The sequence below is a fragment of the Mizuhopecten yessoensis genome, unplaced genomic scaffold, assembly GCF_002113885.1.
Source record: "Mizuhopecten yessoensis strain PY_sf001 unplaced genomic scaffold, ASM211388v2 scaffold9423, whole genome shotgun sequence".
Classification (NCBI taxonomy): domain Eukaryota; kingdom Metazoa; phylum Mollusca; class Bivalvia; order Pectinida; family Pectinidae; genus Mizuhopecten; species Mizuhopecten yessoensis.
Window position 1 is genome coordinate 362,604 of NW_018408040.1, and position 18,052 is coordinate 380,655.

An 18,052-nucleotide genomic window follows, 5' to 3' on the forward strand; every position below is an offset into this window, starting at 1 on the left:
TGACTCGGTGTAGATTTGATAATAACAAACCTCGTGCGTCTTACTCAATGGAGTGCGATTGGATTGGCCGAGACATTCTTGACTTTTTTTACAAGGTCACAGGCGTCATATGTTTAAATCTTTTAATAGGTTCTTATGAAACAAACACTGATATTCTGCCTCTAGCTGTATTTTAGTCCACGTTTAAGATTACAAGTGTGAGATTAATACCAGGTGAGCGATTCAGGCCCATTGTGCCTCTTGTTTTTGTGTCTTTTGAACATTTAATCTTTTAGTTTGAATTTGACATGTTCCTTTTGTGAACATCTTGTTTAGTGTCGATTGGCCGTAAATACCATAAAATGTTTGATGGGCAATGCGAAATCATAAATATCAACAATATGAATTACATTTGACATTCGTTGACCCCTTTTATTAATATCAAAATACAAACAAACAAAAAACCAACATCAGCACTTGCCGAACTCTTATTAATAATATGCACGTAGAAATGTTATCGTTCCGATGACGTCATACGTTTACCAGTTCTACTGTATCTAAGCTATCATGTAATCTGTTGTATGTTTCTTTACATAAAGACATTATTATTTACATGCCACGCTTCTAGGATCAACTTATTTTATTAGTAACAAACGTTCGATATATGTAGATAATGGGAAAATGTTAACAGGACTGTGATTCCTGCCGCTTTAAACAATCGTCAATGTTTGGCTAACGACGAAAATACCGTAGATCCGTATACAAGACCATTTTCATGGGAACAGAACAATGGCGGTAACGTTTTCTGAAAAGTAGGCAATCTTACATCGAACTGGTATCACGCGTTGTTGCCATTGACGCCATTTTATTTAACAAGTTTGAGTTCCATTAATCGTGCTTACTTTAACTATTTACATTTACACGGCATGATAGATCACAAAAAGGAATGAAAAATGTACATTTGAAAAAGCATACTGAGAATATATTTTGCTGCACAAGGATAACATAATGTCTGTTTAAAATGTTGTATGCTGTCAACCGCCTAGACTCATTGTGCTGTCATACAATGTCACAATGTCACAATTCATGCATGAGTTCACTGTAGCTTGCACAGTTCTCGTACGGACTACTACAAAACATTGCGAAAAGAATAGGGCGAGAATAATGATATTTCCTGGTTTGGTTTAACTTCCTATTAACAGCTGATGTTTCAAAGCTGGGCTATTTTTTCCCTATTCGATTGAAGCGTTAAACCGCATGTATATATGACAGAATTATCTATGCATCATTGTTTCCGTGTTATCCAATGTTGATTGTTTCTAACTGAAGATAGCCTTCTTCAATTCTTCTTGACCCGCTTCCAATAGTATTTTAGCAATGTTTTTCATTGACACTCCCGATTCGAAACAATACTCGAGAGAAGGTGAATGTACCTTCCCGGTTTCATAGTGACGGGTTGGGTAGCCAGACAGATACATCAGCTGCACAACGAGTCGCCGCGTCGTGTAATCCTCGATAACTACAGCGGGACACCCGGATGACCGTTGCTCGAACTCTTTAGAGGCGTGTAGTATAGTCCTTCCGGTGGGTGTTTCGTCCTTTCCTGGGTCATAGCGACAGGGATCGAGACTAGCATCAGGTAGTTTTTCTTTCCACCATTGCATTGCTGTGTTGATGTCTGTTGCTAGCTGTCTATCATCACGGTACACCTGACAGTTGATGTTAAGATGGAGACTTTTTCTTTGGTCGGATGTTCCGAGGTATCCTATTAAATGCATTTCGTTATTGACGCTAAATTGCTCAAGATGAAGAGGCTTTGGTACTCTGGTATTGCCGTCGTTGCGTAGCGTTATGATGAGAATATCATTGTCCTTATCTGCGAATGGTATATCTAAACAAAAACCAAATCGGAGCTCATCCTCTGTCCCGATGTTGAAAGCAATCCCTGTTTTCAGGCTCCATCCGGTTTCAATCTTCTCTGTGGACATAAGGAAGCAGTGGAAACAAGACTGAATAGTGTTTTATAATATTTTTAACTTAAATGTTTAGTTTTTAATGTCTTCTCGACAGTTTAGTTCATAAGCAGATAGTTACCTAAAGAAACACCACAGAAACATTGCTATCGAACCATAACTTATTATTTCCTACTAATAGCTGCACGGCCTTACAGACTTCGAAAAGAATCAGCCAGTTTATTTAAGAAATATAAAGTCACAAAGCAGAATTTAAGACTTTGAGATCCTATACCTTCGTGTAAAAACAAATCCCATACAACGCCTTTACCTCCAAAATTCTGGCTGGTGTATCAACGCTAAATATATACTTTAAATATAGGCAGTGAACCAAAGCATCAATATTTCCAATATCGATCAACTTTCGACCCATATCTGCCATCTAGTATATACGCCATTTTGCTATCAGAAGTGAATAAATATGCATTAACTATGAACTTAAGAGTGATTTTTCATTATAGGTATTCTCTAAATCCTTCTCCTTTTGTAATAATGAAGGGATTTTAACCATATTTTGTCTAGCTATTCTTGGACTAGGAGGACTCAATTCTGTATAAATTGATGGTGTGGTCATTCTAGAGCAGAGGGGCATGTGGCACAAAACAGTTAATCTTAAAATCCTTTGTTGTTTAATGCAGAAGAAAAGATCTAAAGCAAATTTAACAATAGAGTATACTTATAGAGTATAATATTTGCAGTGCCATGATTGTTGAAATATCTAGTATATCTAGAGCGATACAAGCCCTCTTGGAATCATGTTATAGATAACGATGTTGGTCCAATCTTAAACCCATAACTTTTTCAAGGACATCCAGTTGAAATCGTCAAAATGAAACAATATATACTATATAAAGTTTTTAAGCATGTGAAAATAGTGGTCTTACCAAGGAATGACGTGCCCAAAAGGCCTGCAAGCTCGGCGAACTGAAGTTGCTTTTTGTTTGGCTCTAGAAATTGTTCCACGCAGGTTGTTATTTTTAACCTGTTGTTTTCACTGAACTGATTTGAAAGTCTTGCGAGTTTTCCCCGTAAGTTTGGGGTCGTTATTGAAGACTGTTCGACCATAACCGTCAGCATTTCACACAGGAGTTCTGTAAACAATTACAAAAATATTTATTAATTGGAATTGGTCATGCACGCATTTGACCTATATAATTCTTCGTTAGGAGTTTACACGCGGTCAAGACCAACACAATCTAAGTATTATGAAATATTATTGATATTATAATATGATAATTCACTCGTGGTCTAGACCAGCATATTATGGATATGTATTATATAAATTTCTTCTCAAGACCCAGATATGGTAGAATCAAATACTCTTCATAGATAGAAGGGTCTGAAGGTGTTTTACCAAAATTGTAAATTTCATGACTCTTGGGTCTCACGTTTCCCCCTGGGGAGGGGAAAAACTTTACTATAGTTTATATTGGGAAAGCACATTTTGGACTAACATTTGTTTAATTGCCATTGGAGGTAACTCAATTTAGGTTAGCATTATCAGTATTGGGTAGCAGTTTGATGGTATGCACAAATGAGCCCTGACTGAGCGCCCGGGGCTGATGGATGGAGCGAAAAAGGGTCGAATTGACTGAAATTTCAAAAATCTTCTTCTCAAGACACAAGAATGGTATAATCAAAAACTCTTCATAGATGGAAGGGTCTTAAAGTGTTCTACCAAAATTGTGAATTTTATGACCCTGGGGTATCACGTTAACCCCTGGGGAGGGGGTAAACTTTACTATAGTTTATATAGGGAAATCACATTTTGGATAACAATAGTTCATTGCCATTGGAAGTAATTCAATTTAGGTTAGCATTATCAGTATTTGGTAGCAGGTTGATGGTGTGACATATGAGCCCTGATGGTTGGGGCCAAAAAGGGTTGAATTGACTGTTATTTCAAAAATAGTCTTCTCCAGACACAGATATGGTAGAATCAAACACTCTTCACAAATGGAAGGTCTACAGGTTAATGACCCTAGGGTCTCATATTTACCCCCTGGGGAAGGAAGGGGGGCAAAATTTATGATGGTTTATAATGGCAAATGATACTTTTAATATCACATGTTAATAACTTGATTGGAATTATAACCCTGAGTTGACAGTCTGATACTTGGAAAGTTTTGAGCAAGCTCTACATGCAAGGGCTGTAGGGTGGGGCCCAAGGAATCAGTGTGCAACAATCTTCATTTTACTTGTTTAGAATCAGAGGTGCTAGTTTCAAATACTTTTTAGTCTTAAATCTGTATGTTAGATATTGAATAAGGTGACTTTATTGGTTTTCGTCACTTTGAATAATATTTCTGTTCGTTTTAGAAACAAAATCAACTCTCTGTATAAATATAGTAGGTGACCGTTAAGGCCCATGGGCCTCTTATTGTGATATATGACACGATGTGTCTTAGTGAATTATTGAGATAATTGTTATAAGGAATTCACATCAGATCGAGAGCAAGATAATCTGACAAAATGACACAATGTGTCTTAATGAACCATCAGAGAATTCTATTTTATGCTTTGAGTTTTGTTCCTGATTTAAATATAGAGAAAAAATGCAAACAGGAAAATGCTCACTAAACTTGTCCTTGAACACGTGGTAGGCGGTCATAATATAGCAGTCGCCTACACGGAACCCTGTACCACACACGCCGTCCACTTTTATGAAGCCAACAGAGTTCCTGCTTTTTGGAATAATGATAGTCTCCAAATCGTCGCAGCTGACAACATTGGATTTTTTTTAATGGAAACCCTTACCAGGGTCTACAACATTATAATGTTATATAACAAATATACTTGAAACAAAAACATGCAAACTCGCATAAAAAACATCACTAGGGCCCTTTACAGTATACACAACGCCTTGAAATACTTGTACATCGTATTAAAGAGCACACCTCGGTACATGTACTTAGCTGGAAACACACAATATACAAATAATCAAACCTAATTACATAAATTTCGTAAGAAAAACAGTTTTAAAGAGTTATTAAATAGCATTTCCGTTGCAATTTTAAAGCAATACAGCAGAGAAAAAACAGGTCTGATAATATTTGTTCTAGTTTGTCACAGTAAGATACTGAACAATAAAACCTATTTTGGTCAGGGATGATGGTTAGTGATAAAATACTACCTGTGGGGTTGGTTGCTGTCCTTGTTGGCATCAAGGCGTTGTGCGTGCCTGTTGGAGGTTGTGCTGCCCTGTCTGCAGTGATAACAATGACGTTATTGGTTAAAACGTGTTCAAGCGACATTTCAAATATACTGATATGAATTATAATTAAATAACAAAATATTTACATGTTCTGAACATAATTCTTCGTCATTTGTCATCTGAAGCGTGACAACATATTATCATGAAATATCTTCGACAATCAAACTGCAATGAAATATAATAATGTTTACACTGAGGTTTACAATGAACCTTCGTCTCCTTAAAGATAATTTCAAAAAAGTAACCAATGAAAACATTTTGTAGTGAAGAATGATCAATTATTGGCGACAACACAACATACACATTTGGTGACGCAAGGTACGATACTTTACCAACATTTAGCTATTTACAGTTATACAAGGGTGACAATTCTTACATATAACGAAGAAAGCCTGGAAATAATATCGTGTGGTTACCTTCAAATTAGAATGCAAGAAGCCACAGTAAAAGTGCTGGATAAACAAATCCCTATTATCAGTGATTTATTTCAGTTGATAACTCTAGAGAAATTATATCGGCAAAAATATGAATATATATATACATTTTGTTTTAATTGAAAAACATTTCGTTAAGTAGTCGGCGAGTTTAAAACAGCCCTAAAAAGAAGGAAAATGCTTCATTTCGATACCTGTTAAAATTACCGTAAATATATGTGCAGTAAAATTAGATTGCACAATAAAATCACAGGTCTAACTTGAACGAGAAACGTTCGAGATATCCTTAAGACTATTGATATCGTCTGGTAGAATATTTCTCTTAGTCTTCGTATGACACACTCAAACGGACAGGAGTCGATATTAAACTTTTCCATTTTATTTGTGTACGTGTTATACTCTACCTGACAAAATGGCGTTGATGTCTGTTTGAGCAGCATTCACCTCGTCCACCATGGTAGCCGATGCTATAGGTAATTGCTCCACAATTTCCTTCAAAACAGTAAGATTTCTGTAGGAAAGTATATCCTCAATCTCCAAATTTCTACATATGGTGTAGAAATTAAGATTCATGTACTTCCCTGGGCCTTTAAAATATGCTGCACATTCTTCTCTGAAAGCAAGTAGATTGTTCCCCACATTTTCAGCTATAAAGTTGATTGATAGATTGTTCTTGAGCTCGATATAACGTTGTTTCGCCTTTTCCTCCGTTTCTCCGGCACCACTCATTTTTGAACCTGTAAGATAAATGCATTCATATAAGTTTTAATGTGTCCTCTGTATTTTGAAATATTCCAGACTTTGGAAAGTGTTGCTGTTTGGAAATATGTAGATCTGACTAGTTAACGAAATAATAGATACGACTATATGCGTGTCGTATGAGGCGACTAATGCGCACCCCTATCGCGCAGAATCTAGTGGCAGTATCGGTGTTTTTCACTGCAAAAACATCCAAGAAACCGAAACTGATATGCTGTCTACATTGACAAAATCTGAGATAGTTATCTTTTCTTCTCTACCTCTCCTTAATACTATGTCCTTTAGATGATTTGTCTATAGACGCACAATATCACACATGTCACGATGATGTATATAATTACTTTTTAGATTCATCATGTCACAAAGACTATTCGGAGAAAATGTATCCATTATAAATTATGACATGTTGAAATATCACTACAAAATAAGTGAGTTGGCAAAAATAGAAGGTATTTCTTGTATAAATTAAATGAATACATATAAGCATGTGCTTTACTTAAAATATCCGTGGTTATTATAGTAAAATAATCTTATTCCTTGTACATATAGACCTACTATCATAAAAGTACGTAATAGCTGTATATTAAGACACATAAAGAGGGAATATGTAGAAGTCACTACACTGTACCTGATATTTGTTATTTGCTGTTCTCTATCAAGTTGACCACTTGTGTCGGGGATATTCTTGTCTTCTCTGTTATATCGACCCTGTGAAGGTTTGTCCAGTCGGAAGTGCGACGTGATAGTTCACACCGTAAACGTCTTCTGTTTGCTTGTACAACTTTTCAACACCTGTTAATGACAAAGTTTGACATAAAATGTTTGATTGTTGTATGTAAATGAAACAGTAACACACAATAGATATGATGGCTGTATGTTTGATTGTTGTATATAAATGATACAGTACCACACAATAAATCTGATGGATGAATGTTTGATTGTTGTTTTTAAATGATACAGTACGACATAATAGATCTGTTGGCTGTTTGTGTGATTGTTGTATCTTAATGATACAGTACCACACAATAGATCTGATGTTTGTATGTCTGATATCTGTATGTAAATGATACAGTACCACAAAATAGATCTGTTGGCTGTATGTTTGATTGTTGTATGTAAATGATACAGAACCATACAATAGATATGATGGCTGTATGTTTGATTGTTGTATGTAAATGATACAGTAACATACAATAGATCTGTTGGCTGTATGTTTGATTGTTGTATTTAAATGATACAGTACCACACAATAGAGCTGGTGTCTGTATGTCTGATGTCTGTATGTAAATGATACAGTAAGGCACAATAGATCTGATGGCTGAATGTTTTATTTTTGTATTTAAATGATACAGTACCACACACTAGATCTGATGGCTGTATATTTGATTGTTGTATGTAAATGATACAGTAACACAATAGATATGATGACTGTATGTTTGATTGTTTTATGTAAATGATACAGTACCATACAATAGATCTGATGGCTGTATGTTTGATTGTGTTGGTAAATGATACAGTACCACACACTAGATCTGATGTCTGTATATTTGATTGTTGTATGTTAATGATACAGTACCACACAATAGATCTGATGTCTGTATGTCTGATGTCTGTATGTAAATGATACAGTAACACAATAGATATGATGACTGTATGTTTGATTGTTGTATGTCGATGATACTGTACCATACAATAGATCTGATGGCTGTATGTTTGATTGTTGTATGCAAATATAAAGTACCACACACTAGATATGTAAATGATAAAGTACCACACACTAGATCTGATTTCTGTATATTTGATTGTTGTATGTTAATGATACAGTACCACACAATATATATGATGGATGTATGTTTGATTGTTGTATGTCAATGATACAGTTCCATACAATAGATCTGATGGCTATATGTTTGAATGTTGTATGTAAATGATACAGTACGACATAATATATATGATGCCTCTATGTTTGATTGTTGTATGTAAATATAAAGAACCACACACTAGATCTGATGGCTGTATGTTTCATTGTTGTATGTAAATGATACAGTACCACACAATAGATCTGATGACTGTATGTTTGATTGTTGTATGTAAATGATACAGTACCACACAATAGATCTGATGGCTGTATGTTTGATTGTTGTATGTAAATGATACAGTACCATACAACAGATCTGATGTGTGTATGTTTGATTGCGTTGGTAAATGTTACCGTACCACACAATAGATATGAAGGCTGTATATTTGATTGTTGTATGTAAATGATACAGTACCATACAACAGATCTGATGTCTGTATGTTTGATTGCGTTGGTAAATGTTACCGTACCACACAATAGATATGAAGGCTGTATGTTTGATTGTTGTATGTAAATGATAAAGTACCATACAATAGATCTGATGGCTGTATGTTTGATTGTTGTATGTAAATGATAAAGTACCACACACTAGATCTGATGTCTGTATATTTGATTGTTGTATGTAAATGATATAGTACCATACAATAGATCTGATGGCTGTATGTTTGATTGTGTTGATAAATGATACAGTACCACACAATAGATCTGATGGCTGTATTTTTTATTTTTGTATTTAAATGATACAGTACCACACACTAGATCTGATGTCTGTATGTTTTATTGTTTTATGTAAATGATACAGTAACACAATAGATATGATGCCTGTATGTTTGATTGTTTTATGTAAATGATACAGTAACACAATAGATATGATAACTGTATGTTTGATTGTTGTATGTAAATGATTCAGTACCATACAATAGATCTGATGGCTGTGTGTGATTGTGTTGGTAAATGATACAGTACAACATACTAGATCTCCACAAAATAGATCTGTTGGCTGTATGTTTGATTGTTGCATGTTAATGATACAGTACCACACAATAAATTTGATGGCTGTATGTTTGAATGTTGTATGTAAATGATAAAGTACGACACAATAGATCTGATGGCTGTATTTTTTATTTTTGTATTTAAATGATACAGTAACATCCAATAGATCTGTTGGCTGTATGTTTGATTGTTGTATGGAAATGATACAGTAACACACAATAGATCTGGTGGTTGTATGTTTGCTTGTTGTATGTCAATGATACAGTACCACACAATAAATTTGATGGCTGTATGTTTGAATGTTGTATGTAAATGATAAAGTACCATACAATAGATCTGATGGCTGTGTGTGATTGTGTTGGTAAATGATACAGTACCACACGATAGATCTGATGGCTGTATTTTTTATTTTTGTATTTAAATGATACAGTACCACACACTAGATCTGATGGCTGTATATTTGATTGTTGTATGGAAATGATACAGTAACACACAATAGATCTGGTGGCTGTATGCTTTATTGTTGTATGTCAATGATACAGTACCACACAATAGAGCTGGTTTCTGTATGTCTGATGTCTGTATGTAAATGATACAGTAACAGCATATAGATCTGGTGGCTCTATGTTTGAATGTTGTATGTAAATGATACAGTAACACAATAGATATGATGACTGTATGTTTGATTGTTTTATGTAAATGATACAGTAACAGCATATAGATCTGGTGGCTCTATGTTTGAATGTTGTATGTAAATGATAAAGTACGACACAATAGATCTGATGGCTGTGTGTTTGATTGTTGTATGTAAATGATAAAGTACCATACATAAAATGTTTGATTGTTGTATGTAAATGATATAGTCCCATACAATAGATCTGATGGCTATATGTTTGAATGTTGTATGTAAATGATAAAGTACCGCACACTAGATCTGATGTCTGTATATTTTATTGTTGTATGTAAATGATACAGTACCACACAATAGATCTGATGGCTGTATGTTTGATTGTTGCATGTAAATGATACAGTACCACACAATAAATTTGATGGCTGTATGTTTGATTGTTGTATGTAAATGATACAGTACCACACAATAGCGCTGATGGTTGTATGTTTGATTGTTGCATGTAAATGATACAGTACCACAAAATGTATATGACGGTTTTACAACAACTCAAGTTTATATGATGAAGACTGATTGGTATTTCAGTGAGATAACACTCTTAAGTGTCAGCATATGATCCGCACTATCTCATGGAGGTAAGTACACCCTTCCGCAAGAACACATACACACATGCATGCATACATTATATACATGGAGATACGTTCCAAAGCGACTTACGTTTTTAATAGGACGTAAAACATTAAAACTATTTACATGAACTAATAAAAGTAAACTCCTGGTATATTCTGACACGGCTAGATAGAAAACCTTAATTAGTTTCTCTATATTCCGTTCTGTTATTTTATAGTTACTTGTACACTTGTTAGATTGCATTAACCTTCACCAAACAAAAAAAAATCTTTAATAGTATAACAAATATTGAATCACTTTTTGACACAGTAAATACTTGTATCTCTACCATTCATACCACCCTAAAAACTGTTGGTTTGTTCAAAAATATAAAACTAAGCATAGCAATGTTTACTTTTAAGTTAACCTTTACATTTGTTTGATATGATTGACTTTACATGTTGTTTTTTACCCTTAATTGGTCCTAATGACATGTCGTCCGTTGATGGACCGTTAAGAACTAAATAGTAATAATAAACTTTGAGAAAAATCAACAATACAGTTACTTGATATTTCTGAGAAAATGAACTCCAGGAATGAAAGGGACATCACTTGAAGAGCCACATATTTTTAATGAATGTATGTGTTAAATGCACTTCTACTTATGTTAACTTGCTATCCCCATATTCACAGTCCGTTCCAAATGTCCAGTTTGACCACTTGAATTGTTCGGGAATGCCGTGTTAAAAATAGTGTCAATAACGTTACGGTTGTGAAACGAGGCAGTAAACACAGGTGGTCTGACCGAGATGCCAAGTTTTCCAAATCAGTGTTGAAACCTTTTGAATCCCCTTAGCAGTTATTATTCATCATCAGAAGTTAATTACACATATGCCATTACTCAAATTTAAAATGTATAAATATGTGTAGGCCTCTCGCCATTATTTATAGACACCAGGAAATATATATTACCGGAATGTGACCGGTACAAATGGATATGGGGCTGAACACCTTCCCTCAACCGTGGGACAAACCTTTCTGTAAAAAGTGTGTAAAAAGTGTATTCACGAGACGAAAATCATATTTAAAAAACAAAATGTTTTCACAACGTGTACATATGCATTGACAAGTATAAAAACAAAAAAGATAAATGTTTTTGATTTGTTTTATTAAGACTCAATGTCTTTGGCCACTTTTTTCTAGACCATGCATATTTATATATATCCATGTATATACTCTCCTTCCCACTTTTACCGTCTTCATACGTTAACACTTAGTATGTCGTATAAGCCATCACACACACTAAACATGTCTGGCAAAACCACTACGTGTACATGTGAATATATGTCAGATATGGAACGTGTTGACATACTTGATAATTATGTTTTCAATACTTTACAGATATTAAAGCATACTTGTTAATGGACCCTTTTTATGTTGAGATAACTTTTCTTTAATCGTTCCTTTTTTCCGAAACAGAAGCCGTAGTTATCGGTAGCACGCCTCATTTTTATAACGTAAACAAATGACTTTTACCCGTGTTCAATGTATATTTGGATTATATCTGAAGTCGAAAATTAGTTATGTATAGACAAAAGTTGTTTGTTGAAACATTACGATTAAAAAATCATACCATTTTACCGAACCCTGGAATATTGTAAATTATGTAAACCTTATGCGCACGCTACGTATCTCATTTGACCCCGAGTTCCGACAGCGGAAAGGACATCACAACACGTACAGTTACCCCTTGGAGGGCCCCATATCAAAATCAAACTAACCAGTCACTTTTTCCTTCCAGTCACATAAACCACTGGATATAGAAACACCAAGTAAACTCTCTCCGACACATGCCCATTAACATAACAACATAAGTTCAGCTGTGTTCCAACTTAAACAAGGATACTAGCGAGGTTAATATTTTTAGATATTTATTCATAACATAAACATCGTTTCTGTCGATTCCATTTCAGCTTTATACCGTACTAACTGCTAGGGCAGTTATTTTCTCCTTTAAATACTTCCCACCTGCAATAATGCTTCCGTAATGTAATCCTTGCGCTATCTTTTGACTATTTGGCAATTTTTTGCTTCGTAGGTGACATGGTCACTATTTTCACTCGCTAAACAATGAAATGGTGTGCTATGCGCATGCGCTAGTAGAGGGAAATCCTTGAACAAAACGTTGGTCAGACAGGTAGAAATCCCGATAATTATCTTAAATTTATTCATTTTTATGAATATATATCGGCCAAATCCGACTTTTTTCATAATGAGACTCGCTTGATATGATTAAGTAGTATTTGAATAACAAACCTGAAAAAAACCCAAATAACAACGAGTTCTTTCGATAAAAATCTATGTAATAATACATAGTAGGTAGTTCTTGGTATCTTTACGGTTACGTTTAAGCCCAAACATATATTCTACACCAGCACTTTATGATCTGTACCCCGTGAAGTTTACGCGATTTATTGACAAAATTAAGGTGGAGTTGTGTCCCCTACACTGTTGACGTGGATCGCTCTAACGGCATCTATGTTTGGTTTGTAAAGGACGTAAACCGGCCTGATTTCCAACCCAAATCAGATAACATAAAATCAATTGCAATAAAGTAAAAAAAAAATCAATTTGTTGAAACCGAAAACAGATTCAAAAACTTCTATAATTCTATATTTTGATTGTAGCGATACTAGAAACGTGTAACGTTACAGAATCTGTGTCATGTTTACTACACCTACCTGTAATAGGTTAGCTACTGACTTACTGCTGTAATTGGATTGTGTTAAGAACAGTTTAAACTAGACGGAAAATCAATTTCCGACGTTACTTTCTCATAATCCACCAAGCTTGTCCAAATTTAATTCGAAGACATTTAATCATGCCTATGTAAAAACAACACATGAGAAATATCAACTACCGAAAATCTCATAGATCGTCACTCATTGTAGTAAAATCTCACCAGTACCAAACTGAAACTGTAAAAGTACACGGTAAACAACAATTCTATGATACAAATTCACAATAATCAACACTTATCTGGTAAAATTTCATTGTTAGCAACATTTCTGTTATACTAATTCACAATAATCAACACGTACCTAGTAAAGTCTCACCTGTACCAGCATAAGTGAAGTAATATATCAACAGCAACGCTGTATACACCTTCGTGATACATCCACTTCCGGAGATCAGACGGGAAAACCTACTTTCGTTTTAAACTATAGGTCAATACGCGTGTCTTAAAAGGGATAACATGCCATACATTTTCAAAACATAAAACACTGTATGTCCGTCTTCCAATCGGATTCCTCGGTGATATTTTAAAGTTATCCTGTTTACCTCACAGAAAATATTTAAAGTACGTTTGAAATCACCACCTGTTTACCATGTCTGCTTACATTGACCCTCTATATAAGGTGTTATTCCCTTCTTAACGTCCGACATTTAGAGTTAAATCAACATTTTGTTTACCCGTAGTAAGTATAATGTAGCTGGGCGAAAAGCTATGTTGGGTGCCTTCGGCATGGCATTTCAGTGAGATAGCACTATAAAGTCGGCATAAGATCCGCACTTTCAGAAGGAGGCAAATACACAAACATACCTTTTTTCCCGGGGTCGCATTCACAAATGTATTTATACAGAACATACATGGATGCACGTCCTTAAATGACCTAAGCTGTTAATAGGACGTTAATGAAAATAAAAACAAACCCATCCTTCTCCCTGCTGCTTTTTGTGGTCTCTACATCTTATTATTTAGTGTGTAATATGTTTTATTGTTTTTGTGCAATTTGGCTAACAGAAATGCATCATGACGTCTTCCTATCGTGCATATTTAGTTTAATTAGCTCTCGATTTTAGTTTATTAGTTCGTGTTTTTTTTAAGTGAACTAATTCATTTTCATGTTTTTGTTTGAGTGTTATGTATTTCCTGATTTAGTGTTTCTCCATACCAACCGTGTTTGATTTTACCTACTTTCGTTTTAATGTTTCCTTCGTTGAGGCATTTATAGTTCCTGTCTTATTGTGATAAACTCACCCCTGTAAGTCTGAGAGAGAGACAACATTATACCTGTTGTTACCCACCGCATTTTGTAAGAGGCACCTAATGCGTGAACCTTCTGCAGAATTCATAGTCACTAAACAAAATGAACCCAACAAATAAAACCGAACTTTGTGAAAAACATAAGAAAAGATATTTTAATGATTGGTAAGATGTGATAAAAAAATCAAGTTGATGTGTACAGTTGATAAAAAAAAGGTTCCACACATATTTTCTTTTTGTCTGCAAGAAAATGTTCTTTATATCAGAATTTAAGGTATCTTTGTCTCTATTTCCTAACAGAATATTCGGAAAGGAGCAGAAGGCAATGGAATCTGTCACAAGACTGTGGCATTCAAAAGTCTTTTAAAATGATAGATTGCCTTTCCTGCTTAACGTTTGGTCTACTTGTTGTCAGTACAGTATTACCAGATAGATTATATGAGACAATGAAACTAAAATTGATCTCCTGCTGCCATTGCAGCATTTGTGATCTACATCTGATTTTTTTCTGACTTCCTATTTAGCTGTTGTGATGACATTATACCCCAATACAGACAAACAGACTGTTCGGACAAATCAATGAAAAGAAACGTGGAACTACTATTTAAGTATGTGTTCATCTGTAACAACAGTTGTTGTGTCTCATGTAAATTAACTGATGACATTGCAGTATCAGAATTGCAGCAACTGTCAGTAGGAAGTTAAATATTACGATCTTCTTATTGTACACCTGTAGGGTGTCATATTTAGTAAATATTAAATATCAGTGGACTTGATAAAATTACCAGTTTATTTGAGACAGTTAATGAGATGAATACACGGAGTATGAATATACTGTACCTGGTGTGTGCTATTTGATGTTCACTTACAATGTGACCACTCATATCGGGAATATTACTGTTTTGGCTGTTATATCGTCCTCCTTAACTCACTCTTAGGTACAAACACGTCTGTTTATCCAGGAAATGAATCGTGGTGACAGTTCATAGAGTAGAAGCCTTCTTCGTGCGAAACTGTTTCTTTATCTGCGAATAATAGAGCATGAAAAACAGGTTAAATGTTTTGTGATGAACCTCTTTTGTGTTGATGGGCCGTTAAGATTCAAATAATAATATTTCTGGTTGCAGGTCCGCGCAACCACTCGGGTCAAATGAAGATGATGTTCATAAATAGTATGTCTTGAAAGAAACCAGAATGTATGTCTTTCAACGTTCTATATAGAAACAGTAATGGTTTTATAATGTGTTAACGTTACAGAATATATAAGTTATGTTTACTAAATAAAATAGGCCAGTTAATGTAGTGCTATATCGGGTGTGTGTTTCAAATAATTCTATCACATTGGAAATTTTATTTCCAAAGTATAATCTACTATTAGTTTGTCTGATTTAAAAGTAAATACATTGAACTTAAGCACATTTATATGTATATTTTCTGGTTGATTTAACATTTAAGTAATAAAACTTCCAAAAAACATCATCATAAACACTGATGATGTAAAATCCTGTACCAAACCTAACGTAGTGAATCTGACCTATATCAAAACTGACGTAGTAAATCTGACATCTACCAAAACTAACGTCGTGAATCTGACCTTTACCAAACCTAACGTAGTGAATCTGACCTATATCAAAACTGACGTAGTAAATCTGACATCTACCAAAACTAACGTATATGTTACATCTCACGTATACCAAAACTAACGTAGTAAATCTTATATATACCTGTACCAAAACCAACGTAGTAAAATCTTATATATCCCCGTACCAAAACTACCGTAGTAAAATCTGACCTGTACCAGAACTAACGTAGTAAAATCTTACCTGAATCTGACCTATATCAAAACTGACGGAGTAAATCTGACATCTACCAAACCTAACGTAGTGAATCTGACCTATATCAAAACTGACGTAGTAAATCTGACAGCTACCAAAACTAACGTCGTGAAACTGACCTTTACCAAACCTAACGTAGTGAATCTGACCTGTATCAAAACTAACGTAGTGAATCTGACCTGTACCAAAACTAGCGTAGTAAAATCTGACCTGTACCAGAACTAACGTAGTAAAATCTTATATATGCCTGTACCAAAACTAACGTAGTTAAATCTGACCTGGATCAAAACTAACGTAGTAAATCTTATATATACCTGTACCAAAACTAACGAAGTAAAATCTCACCTGTACCAAACCTAACGTAGTGAATCTGACCTATATCAAAACTGACGTAGTAAATCTGACAGCTACCAAAACTAACGTCGTGAACCTGACCTTTACCAAACCTAACGTAGTGAATCTGACCTGTATCAAAACTAACGTAGTAAAATCTCATCTGTACCAAAACTAACGTAGTTAAATCTGACCTGTATCAAAACTAACGAAGTAAAATCTCACCTGTACCAAACCTAACGTAGTGAATCTGACCTGTACATAAACTAACGTAGTAAAATCTCATCTGTACCAAAACTAACGTAGTTAAATCTGACCTGGATCAAAACTAACGTAGTAAATCTTATATATACATGTACCAAAACAAACGTAGTAAAATCTGACCTGTACCAAAACAAACGTAGTCAAATCTTATATATACCTGTACCAAAACCAACGTAGTAAAATCTTATATATGCCTGTACCAAAACTAACGTAGTAACATCTCACCTGTACCAAAACTAACGTAGTGAATCTCACCTGTACCAAAACTAACGTAGTGAATCTGACCTGTATCAAACCTAACGTAGTAAATCTGACCTTTAAAAAAACTAACGTAGTAAAATCTGACCTGTATCAAAACTAACGTAGTAAATCTGACCTCTACCAAACCTAACGTAGTGAATCTGACCTGTATCAAAACTAACGAAGTAAAATCTGACCTGTATCAAAACTAACGTAGTGAATCTGACCTCTACCAAACCTAACGTAGTGAATCTGACCTCTACCAAAACTAACGTAGTAAAATCTCACCTGTATCAAAACTAACGAAGTAAAATCTCACCTGTACCAAGACTAACATAGTAAATCTGACCTCTACCAAAACTAACGTAGTAAAATCTTACCTGTACCAAAACTAACGTAGTAAAATCTTACCTCTACCAAAACTAACGTAGAACAATCTCTCTCCAGTTTCAACAGCAATGTTGTATATGACTTCGTCACATAAAAACTGTTGGACAATCACCACTGGAAATCAGATTGGAAAACCTACTTTCGTTTTAAAAATGTAGGCCAACCTTATTGATGACAGAGATGTAATACAATGTAAACACGACGTGACTGGGAAATATTACTGACCCGTTACTGTCTGTGTGTCCCACTTATGTTTTGCGAGCAGGTCGTTCATATTCATTCTAAACAGTTGTTCTTATATGCATAAACGAAGTATATATTTACTTATGTAGTTCAGTAGCGCCCGTTTTCATGTTACTTGACTATTTTAGGAGCTGTATAGCGTGGAAGGAAGAGTACGTCATTAATGAGTACGCTACAACTGGTGTTCGTGTCATAGACTGGTGATCACGCACA

At 34.7% G+C, this 18,052-nt stretch overlaps 1 protein-coding gene and 1 long non-coding RNA gene across 3 annotated transcripts; both read right to left on the bottom strand.

The window, feature by feature from the left end:
• Nucleotides 1-388: 388 nt before the first annotated feature.
• Nucleotides 389-6,172, bottom strand: LOC110458071. Its single transcript, XM_021509626.1, has 5 exons — nt 6,044-6,172; nt 5,125-5,196; nt 4,569-4,754; nt 2,876-3,082; nt 389-1,957 (listed from the first exon to the last, which is right to left on the bottom strand). Exons 3-5 carry the CDS (start codon nt 4,600-4,602, stop codon nt 1,299-1,301), a joined length of 900 nt encoding a protein of 299 aa, XP_021365301.1. The 5' UTR covers nt 4,603-4,754; nt 5,125-5,196; nt 6,044-6,172; the 3' UTR covers nt 389-1,298.
• Nucleotides 6,173-6,269: 97 nt separating this feature from the next.
• On the bottom strand, nt 6,270-17,733 carry LOC110458070. Of its 2 annotated transcripts, XR_002463762.1 has the most exons (4): nt 17,618-17,733; nt 15,375-15,559; nt 7,027-7,190; nt 6,270-6,376 (listed from the first exon to the last, which is right to left on the bottom strand). It is a non-coding gene; the product is annotated as an uncharacterized LOC110458070 (long non-coding RNA). The 2 variants fall into 2 exon arrangements; XR_002463763.1 differs by lacking the exons at nt 6,270-6,376; nt 7,027-7,190 and adding an exon at nt 14,754-14,774.
• Nucleotides 17,734-18,052: the final 319 nt, after the last annotated feature.